The sequence below is a fragment of the Pieris napi genome, chromosome 6 (genome assembly GCF_905475465.1).
Source record: "Pieris napi chromosome 6, ilPieNapi1.2, whole genome shotgun sequence".
Taxonomy (NCBI): Eukaryota; Metazoa; Arthropoda; class Insecta; order Lepidoptera; family Pieridae; genus Pieris; species Pieris napi.
The window spans coordinates 10,259,129-10,269,755 of record NC_062239.1 but is presented as its reverse complement, the minus strand read 5'-3'; the positions used below and the strand labels follow the sequence as shown (position 1 = coordinate 10,269,755).

The window sequence follows — 10,627 nt, the reverse complement described above, 5'->3', positions numbered from 1 at the left end:
ATTATATAAACAAAGGTTTTAGGTACGAGTAAAGTGTCCATAAAACCCATGGCATTAACCCATACAGCTCCCATGTACGAAATATAATTTTAATTAACCATTGTTTGGCGAATGTGCCCTTGGTGGTTTAATTGTTTACATTTTAGGGTACAATGCTTGAGGCCGCTACGATATATTCTATGTTCCTACACGTTTCGATTATAAAACAAAAAACTAGTAGTCACTGTCAACGAGTCTAAGAGCAGTAATCTGTGATGTAAGCTTGTAAGTTATTGCAACTTTTAGAAACGTGTTTTCCTCTTCTAGGTTCTACTAGCTTTGTTATCATTTATCCAGCCAGGCCTAACAGCTCCCAATAAACAGAATCTTCTAGAACATGCATATTTGGATAAACTAAATAAGCCCTGGTTCACACCAGATATACCTTCCGAGTTTCCCAGGAAAGGTGAAGGACTTTGTAAAGGAAAGAGATGTAAAGTTAACTGTGATGATTGTCAGGTACACGTGCCCTTAGATGGTAATTGGGAATATATAAATAATTAAAATTGTATATTGTTTTATTTTTTTAAACCTAATATACCTTACACTTAGTTTAAATATCGCAAAGTAATGTAATGAACAGCGCCATTAGAAATAAATAAAGACAGATAAATAGGGGGTTATTTACACATTTTTGGTTTTGGATTCGCCAAAGATCCACAGAACTCCAACATCACCGTGGGTCGCGCAACGCAGACTACAGGTAGTCCAAAATGCCACTTAAGAGGGACTTCTAAGCCTCAACAGAATTAATCTCAAAATGATGAAGAGGACAATTACGGGCCACTCTTAATAAACATCTCTTTTTCCTTGGCGCTACCAACAGTCATTTGTGCAGAGGCTGTTTCAGCGCAGAGGAATCCCCACGTAAGCTTAGAAAGCGTAACTTCCCAACGAATGAAATACACGGTTCACCATTCAATTAATTCAGCACAACTAAAAGCATTACGCCTGTAAAGGTCTAAATTAAGAATTGAGATACTAAATTCATCGAATAAAATCAATGTCGAGGTCTGGTAAGGACTGAGCTAAGCTTTTTGAAGATTTTTAAACATTTACAACCTCGTTTTTATTGAAATTAAAGGGAACAGAAATGGCAGGCGTCGATGCGTAAATTTGTAAACTAGATACGCTAATTCATTTCCACTCGAACAAAAATACGCGGTTGATTATTTAATTTTTCTTTTGATTTTTTATAAACAAAATAGTGTTAGTTAAGTAAATAGTTACACAAACCCCTCACAAACACACACATACACACACGTAGGTATAAAAATGCAACATATTAAAATGTAATTTTAGTGTTACATTTTGTTTGACAACTCTACCAACCAAGCAATTTCCACATTGTTACATGCCTTGACACTACATTATCTCAACATAATTTATACCCATTTTATTATTATAACATAGTTATTATATTGTTGCGTTTAACGAGATACTAAGATAAGGTACTTGCATAATGTTTTGTGACGAAACATGAAAGCTAGTTTAAAAAATCAACAGCACGATTTTTTATGAAATTCCTTGACAAATTCTTTAAATTTTTATTCATTAAAAGCTAAAGGAACGTGGGCTGTTGTTCCATTTGCCGTAGATACTTGTTAACATAATTGTTATTTTGATTAGATAGAAGATTTATGCTAATAACAGCTTATTGTGATCTGGATACGGCTGGTTATACTAGAGGTTCGAATTTTTTACCGTTTAGAGATGACAACTTCGTATATGCGTACCGATCAGGTCTGAGCCTCAGATTGTTTTGCTTCGAGATCATTTGTTTTTTCTTATAGACAAGAAGGTGATAAGACGTCTGTGCCTAACACGCCTTCGAGCTTTGGGTCTAAGGCATGCCGATTTCCTCACGATGTTTTCCATCACCGTACGAGCGACTGTTAGATGCGCACATAAAAAGTCCATTGATTAAACAGCTGGGTTTCGAACCTACGTCTTCAGGGATGAGAGACGCACGCTAAAGCCACACTATAACTGCTCTATACATACTCTACAGGTTATATTTATAGGTTTTTCAAAAAGATAAAAATTACTCCATTATTTGCGTCTGTCTGGCGACCCAAAGTGAGTACTGTCTTCCAAACTTGGTACCGTATGGTATTCAGATTTTGTATATGTAAACTAGCAATATTGGCCAAGGTTGCTAGTTTGTGAGGGATTGCAACCTCTAATCTGCGGAACTGCTTGCTTTAAGTCACTATACGTCTGGCAACCTAAACGCACTGACGCAAAACTTCCCTCCAATATTTCCCGCCAAATGACCTTTCACTTGAAATAAATGGCGATGTATATTGTCATTGATTTATAACAGACTGGCACGTTTTGAATAAAATGTAGTGAAAATGTGTTGCACAAGGGTATTTCTTGTATTATGTGTATTTATGTATATCAATTGTCGGGACCAGAGAGCAGAGCAGGGATATCCGAGTGGATTAATGTCAGTATGTATGTGTTAGTTTCTTTCTCGATAAGTAATATTTATTAGCCAAAGTACAAGTAAATATATAACGACTTTGTCAGTATCACTAACCACGTTCCTAAACGTGAATTTTAAAATTAAATCCGTCTTTTTCACAGTATTGCTGATCTTATTAATAAAGTATCGTAAACGAATTTGGTGGAAAACGAGTAAAGAGAACCTTTGTTTATAGATTGATTTTATTGCTTGTTATAGACTTAGCTTCAAATTATGGATACAATGTTGTGTTGTTCCCACAGTAATGTAAGAGCATGCCCTATTTCTCACCTTGCGGATAGAGGTGATAGAGATAGACAGAATAAATAGAGGTTCGGTTTTTATTTATTCATTATTTTTTTTATTTAATTTTTTTAAATAATTGCTTTAACGTGTGATGAGGTGCACGATGTATTGGTTGCAGGCTTTAGTTGAGAACTGGTAGAAAATGTAAATTTAGAAGCATTTTTTTTACTGTACCTAAATGAATAAATTATATTTTAAATTATCTAAAGCTTTTTTTAGCAAGTGATTTTTTGAAACAAACCCCGCACTTATACAATAAATTTGTTAAGCTTATACTTACTGCCTTATTAGGTATGATAAACTTGTTAAAAAACGAGAACGTAATGCGAACAATGCAAAAGAAACCTAAAGTCATTTCCTAACGAATTTCTTCTTTTGGATTTCTTAATTCTGCACCACACTAGACTACAATCGATTTAAAACGTAGAGTCGTCAATGAGCTTACATACTGCTACTATTTCCACTAGGTACTACCTCGTTAGTATGAGATCTACATAGCAAAAGCTATGTGAGTAAACAGATACGTCAGTAAAGCTAGCGTAATTTTACGAAAGAACCGGTCTGTGAACCATACCATTTAATTGTAATATTTTCTAGTAACAAACAGTTTACAATGTCCTATACTTGTGACTACAGAGTCACACGTTATATATATTTAACTTGACATTTATTATTGTCACAACTTTGGCATCGTATCACAACGAAACAATAATACCTAGCTCGAATTACTAGACAACTTAGGAAGCACTTGCTTGAGGCAATCATGAGCAGCCTATAGACTGAACATTACTGAGGTCTGAGACTCAGAAATATTACGTCTGCCCGATGCTCCAGGCTTCAGGAACTTTTATTTTCCAAAAGTTTATTTATCACGTTCCGTTTAGTACTTAAACCGTTTTGATTAAAATGAAAACTTTGATTAATGAAACGAAAGTTTTTTATGTAAAGTTAATGCATGCGTACGCCCGGACATTACTTAAATATAAATATGAAGGAAATGGAGACTTGCAATCAGTACCTCACTAATTATATCAAATTACAGTATTAAGAGTCTTTCAAAGTGTTCTAGTTTACATACATTTGCAACAAAATAGAAGTATTTAGTACTTATTTTGTGGTACTTTAAAGGTTTAGATATATTATATACAGTCTATAGTATATGTGTGTATAATGTATGACGCAATAATAAATGAACTAAATGACTAAAAGTTAGATTTTTAGTTTTGAAAATCATCTATCAGTTCCTCTCAGTATTTTTCAAGTTTCATAGCCCTGTTTTTTCCATTTCAGGTCCTGGTTCCACGAAGCCAGCGACTATACCCAGGAGCCAGCTGAAATACCTCCACTTCGTCGTCCAGGGTGAAACCAACCGGCAGAAGTACACTTATTGGACCGCTAAAAATATCGCGAAAGACCCAAGGATAGATTTTAGAAGGTACCAAGCATATATATACTTTGTTACTAACTCACTTTGACTAAGAAATGTTTTTGAAGTTATACTTCTTTAGGCGCGTTATGAAAAATTGATGAGAGTGAAATTTTACGATGCGCGCGCACCGTTACACAAAATTAACAGAATGAAGTTGCCCACGGAAGATGCTACGGCATTGGACATAATTTAAAAACAACGTTCGAATAATAATAGAATTTATGTTACACTTAATGTAAGAGAATAATAATAAATATTTATTTATTTTATTTTTCAAATGGTAACTGAACTTTATTGACTATAATGACTCCTTTTCCAGTCTTTGATTATTTAATTGTAATTAATTATTTGCATGCAGTCAAAAACTATTTTTAATAATACCAAAGTACATACATAAGTACACGCACCCTTTTTTTGCCTTTAGTATAAATTGAACCCATTGGTAGGTTAAGCTTACTATTAATTAAAAACTTGATGTGGTGTTTTTTCTATAGATTTTGCGAATAGTAAAAAAATGATAATACCGCTATCACCGCATACACAGTAAATTGTTTTAAGTGACATATTTGCCATAAAATATTTGCAGGCGCTTATTTTTCTATAAAATTCAGCTGTGGTTTATTCCTAATTTTTTCTCTTTACATCAAATCTTCTCCAGTACTTTTTATGTATAAATTCAGTGAAGATAAAAACCTAATTGAGAGTTTTTACATTTTAGGAGGACCCTGGTAGTAGCAATCGGCTACTTGGACAGCACAAACTTCCCGATATCCATGATACTTACAAACGAATACATACGAAGAGGATATAATGTTATTCTTATCGACAATCAAAGATTTGCTACTGTGCATTACTTTTTGTAAGCATATTTTCCTATTTCAAAACATGCGCAAAGCTATCAGTGTACGTATTAATGTGTATTTATATGTATTAACAAATACCTTATAAATTATCTTTTCACAGAGCAACTCGCCTTATGCGACCAGTTGGCAAACACGTAGCAGAAATCCTAGCTATCCTCACTCGTTCCGGTCTTGATCCAACTAAACTAGAACTTCTAGGTTTCAGTCTAGGTGGCCAGACTGTCAGCTACATAGCGACAAACTTCCAGCTTTTGACAGGACGAAATATCTCTCGAATAACTGCACTAGAACCAGCTGGTCCCTGTTTTAGAACCCTAGGTCCGACAGAAAGATTGGAATCGACTAACGCTGACTTTGTCCAAGTTATTCATACCAATATCGACGGCTACGGCATGGCAAATAGGATGGGCCATGTCGATTTTTATGTGAATGGTGGAGAATATCAGCCGGCTGACTTGAATTTATTTCCGTGTACGGCAACTTGCAGCCACTTTCGAGTGTTGGCTCTTTGGGCAATCGCTGTACGGAATCCAGAGAAGTTTATCGCAATAAAATGCAATACGATTCAAGACGCTAGGGATGCTGAATGTTATAAAAATAAACAAGTGACAAATGTTATGGGATTAGACGTAGACGTGAAGAAACATGGTATATTTTTTTTGTCGACCAGTAAAAGTTATCCGTTTTATTTAGGAAAGGCTGGTATTAAAAAGGAATTTGCAGCTTGGAGACGTATAAGTGATATAAATGATTCTAATGAGACTGACATTTATACGTAGGATAGGCTGTGGTTTAATTTCCGTTGGTATACAAAATATATCTCTTTAAAAATGTAAAATTTCGTAACGTTTTTATTTTAATCATAAAATCACAATAGATGTTAGCGACATCTATTGTCTGTCTATCGACATCTATAAAAGAAAAATAATTTGATAACAGCGCCATCTATCGCGGTTATAACTAATATAATTTTCAATTTGACTCATATGTCGCATTGACGTAAAATTGACATTTGTGCGGAAAACCTTGACAGCCTTTCAATTTTTCCTAGTCCTTCAACATGGTGCTCTATTCTCGCGCTTTTCTTTCGAAATTAAATCAATTTAACGTAAAAATGAGTTATAATTTAGTATAATCAAATAGCTGTGGTGCCGTGATATTATTTAAATTTGCAGTATTATTAAATAATTAGTAAATTTTATGTGAAAATCCCCACATCGCTACAGATCAATTCCGTCTGTAATATTTAAGATCTGATTTGTTATTTAAAGCGTCTTACGTAAGTATTATCATACATTTTTTTGTTATTAAACATTGTAGTTATCAAAGGCGAAAGCCAATTCTTGTCTCGTAATTGTTTATTTGGCTTTTTATAGCTACACAAAATTATTTTCGACACCCATTTTTTCGTTGTATTCGCTACGATTAATGTTTTACTATTACAAGCAATTAATTGCGATGGATCTACGAAGAACTGGTTTTTGAAGGCTTTTCTTATTTCTCAATTGCTGGCTAATTCTATGTATTTTACCTGTTCGTTAGCAGCTGTATTAGAATTATGATGTCATGTTTTATGTGTTTGTTAACAATAATTGAAATTATGTTTTAATTTTATTCCTATTTAAATGTCTATTTCTAGGGTAATTGTTATAAAATTAAATATCTTTTAGTACTAAAAATGAATGTACAATTTTATGTTTCTATTATTGTTAATTGTTTTGGTTTTATTTAATATCTGATAAGCTATCAGATGTCAGTAATGAAATAGAGTCAGTTATAAATAAAACAAACACTGTAACTTCCTTTAAATTAGCTATGAAAATGAGATATCATTGCAATTTCTAATTAATTAATGATGGTAAACTATACTCAGATAAGTGCTTTAATAAAAATCAAAAGAGTAAATTTCCTACTATTACCACTTTTATTTATTAATTATATTAGGATTAAGGTCATTTAAAAATAATAAGGAAAAACATTTAATTTGTTTTTAATAATCAAGTGAGTATCAGTTAATGTGCTAGGATTATTTTACAATCAAGTTTGTAATAAGTGTTGTTTTAATGCGTTGGTGTTTCTTTTCTTTAAGCAAATTAATTTGTATACATTATGTTGCACTTACATGGAAAAATAATTAAGACACTGAAAAGATATAAAATTGAAAATATTTATTTTCATAGATTTCTTATTAATAATATTGAGGTTGTGCTAAATCAACTGTTTTTACTAATTAGTACATAAAACCGTATATAATTGACAGGTGCACAGAAAAATCTTTGACACACAATTTCAATGCAATAATTATGCAAGTATATAATTCTATTATCTTAAATACAACTTCTATTATATTAAATATTTATTGTATTAACACCATAGAGTAATTAAATACACTAATTGTTGATTTTGCTAATCAAATATAAAATTAACATCGCATTAACCTATGTTACATTTAAACAATAATTTTCAATGTTATTATTGTATACATATGCTCATTCACATTATTTTCTGGTATTATTCAATTCTAAAAGTATATATATTTGTTACGGTTTTAGTGACCAGTGTTGGCCTCAGTGTGCCACTCACACCTTTAGCCTTGTATTTGTATCCCAGCATATTTCTATGTGTGGAAATAACTCCTGCATGCAAAAGGAAAATAAACTGCTTTATACTTGCAAAAATTCCAAATCAATCCTATTGGATATTAGCAGTCAGTTTAAAATTGCGACTAGCTCCCCAACCCTGTACACTGATACATGTTTTAATTTAATCTATGAATTAACCGTTATACCTAAAAGTTTCTCTTTCATGAAACAATGAAAGTGAAACTGTTCATAGTATAAGAATCTACGGCCCGTAGCAATTACTACCAGTATTTGTAACGGTTTACTTAAATAAATTAGCTTCGTCTTTATTGTACAAGCCTTCAACGTATATTAATCGTAAATTGAAGGCCCCGCATCGCTATATGACATCATACGTTAGATCACGGCGTGATTCAATAAAGATTTACAAAATAAATAAACATATTTTAGATGACAAACTTGAAAGGAGATCCAGGAATAGCCTTTCATTAAACAAACTTAAGTTGGCAATGTAAATTTCTGAGATAATTCCTAGAAATGGTGGTTGATTGTTACATTTCCTTTATGGATAAATGCACAATCCAACAGACAGAATTTTATATTTAATTTGAATTTCGAAGGATTACCGTTAACCGTTTTATCCAGAAACGAACTCTTCTAGTGCATTAGCAAAGATAAACGAAGGCGGTTTTATATTTTATCCCTTTCGGTCAAATTGTGTTATGGGCGTGATGAAAAGAAATAGATGAGTACTTATGTGTGTACAGATGAGTGTTAAAACGGTGCAATATGACTATTTTTTTATATAAAGGAGGAAAAAGTAAACCTCTACTCTAAATCAACTACTTAATATGTCTTAACATTAATTATAATCTTATGTTATAGCTAAAGCTCTCAGAGCTCGAATGACGCGAAAAAACAATTCACAAGGCCATGCACGCTGATTTTACAATTTGTCTCTATTATTTACTCTATACGTGCCGCGAGACTGATAAGGAAATATTCAATAGCTCTGAGTACATTTATGAATTGGGCCAAAAACTTTTAATAAATTGCCTAATAACATACTATAATTATAATGGCACGAACAGGCACTATGCCTGTTCGTGCCTCTAAAGTCTAAGCCGAATTTAGTCCAAATCATCATATTTTATCCGTCTTCGATTTAATTTAATGACTTTTTTTGACAAACATAAATTTGCACTTCATTAAATGTAATTTTAAAAAAAAGTGTGTGTGTACAAAGTACACATGTCAGAAGTGAAACTTCAGTGGCAAACTAATCTTGAAGTGTTGTTCATATTTATACAAATCTAAAAGTTTAGATTTCCGATACTTAGAGGGACGGAAAAAGGAAGATATGTTAGGAATTTAATGAATTTAATTATTGTCATTAAAATATTTAGTGTGGAATAATAAATAATGTAACGGTACATTTTTTTCCAACGCCGATAAAGAAGTTTGACTTCAAAAAGGAACATGGCGCGTAACCGAAAAACGTGACGCGTAACGAAAAAATGTTACACTAAATTTTTTTCCAAACCCGATAAAGAAGTTTCACTTCAAAAATGTAGATTTGTTATTTATATATATTTCCTTGTTTGTTAAAACATCACCTATCTTTTCGTGCTAATTTTATTATATACAAATACTGATATTAAAAAAATAGATAATGTTCTTAGTAAATAATCGTTAAAGATTTAATTCCGATTTCTAATAACATCACTGATATTGCTTGTTTCGATAATGTTATCAATTTTGGCTTTATTGTATCGAGATTATTCAACACGTCAGTCCATTCGCTATGGCGCGTTAAATAAACGTATTTTTAATAATATACAGCCAATAAAATATTAATTTTATCTGGCAACGGAAGTGATAAACATTTATAGTTTTTACGTGGAAAAGTGAATAAGTTTTAATTGAAAAAATAATGAAGATGAAAGACCCTTTGTCTCTTCTAAATGGTATGTGTGAACAATTTATTTATTAATCTAATATAATTCTCGTGTCACAATGTTCGTTCCCATACTCCTCCGAAACGGTTTGACCGACTATTATAATTTTTTTATGCATAGTAAGTCTGAGAATCGGCTACTATCTGTCTTTTCAACCCCTAAGGGATAAGGGGTGTCCACAGGGGGGGGTGTTTTTTTGATATTTTTTTTTATTATGAGGTGTTTAAAAATACATACAACCCTTAATGTTCACCCCTCTACGATCGACTCCTATTTTTAATTATAGTAGATAGTTATTTTTATTGAACTAAAAAATGTTTCCTAGAAATAATATACTTGGCAAAACAACGTTTGCCGGGTCAGCTAATATAAAATCCCTCGATATTATTGCCACGAGTCCGGAACTCTCGTGAAAAAAATATTAAGTGACTTACGCCCCATTTTTTAATATCTCGCTCTAATGCAATATAGCTTGGGCAGATACCACCACTTGGTCTGATGAACCAGTTCTCTGAAACTCCCAATACTGATAGAACTGCGATCTTGAATTCAATTTTTACCTTTGTATTGGAAAAACTATATCGAAATGTATAGAAAAACGTCGTTGGAAGTCAGAGAAGATACATATAATACATATGAACCCGTAGTTTTTTCTATAGGAACGAATTATATCGTTGGCACCAAATCTTCAATAGTTTTGTCGATATGAATACGTACTGTGTATAAGTTGTTGCCAACAAATATTTGCCATGCATTTAAAAGCGAACGTGATAAATGTTTGTACTTAAAGTTTTCCATTAAATTTTTAATATCGCGTCTCCGTTCTTTTTACACAGTGAGGTATCAAAGCAGTGTTGGCATATTGGCTTGAGAGTGAGACTCACCCCCGACTGTGCACTAATAGACTTTCTGTCTATATGCCCATTTCACTCGTATGGTGAAGGAAAATATCGTGAGGTCATGTTAGAGTCTCAATGACG

At 32.5% G+C, this 10,627-nt stretch overlaps 2 protein-coding genes across 4 annotated transcripts in view; both read left to right on the top strand.

The window, feature by feature from the left end:
- Window positions 1-2,267: 2,267 nt before the first annotated feature.
- Window positions 2,268-5,926, top strand: LOC125050183 (lipase member H-like). Of its 2 annotated transcripts, none has more exons than XM_047649835.1 (4): window positions 2,268-2,495; window positions 4,106-4,250; window positions 4,963-5,103; window positions 5,208-5,926. In XM_047649835.1, exons 1-4 carry the CDS (start codon window positions 2,426-2,428, stop codon window positions 5,884-5,886), a joined length of 1,035 nt encoding a protein of 344 aa, XP_047505791.1. In that variant the 5' UTR covers window positions 2,268-2,425; the 3' UTR covers window positions 5,887-5,926. The 2 variants fall into 2 exon arrangements, with proteins under 2 accessions (XP_047505791.1, XP_047505790.1); XM_047649834.1 differs by having other exon boundaries at window positions 2,268-2,499.
- Window positions 5,927-6,143: 217 nt separating this feature from the next.
- The window catches only part of LOC125050181 (oxysterol-binding protein-related protein 6-like), a 45,059-nt gene continuing 40,575 nt past the window's right edge, over window positions 6,144-10,627 (top strand). The window contains exon 1 of one of the 2 annotated variants that reach the window (XM_047649833.1): window positions 6,144-6,386. The gene's annotated coding sequence lies outside the window, so the exon portion shown is untranslated. The remainder of the gene's footprint in view (window positions 6,387-10,627) is intronic. The other variant, XM_047649832.1, reaches the window with a different exon arrangement.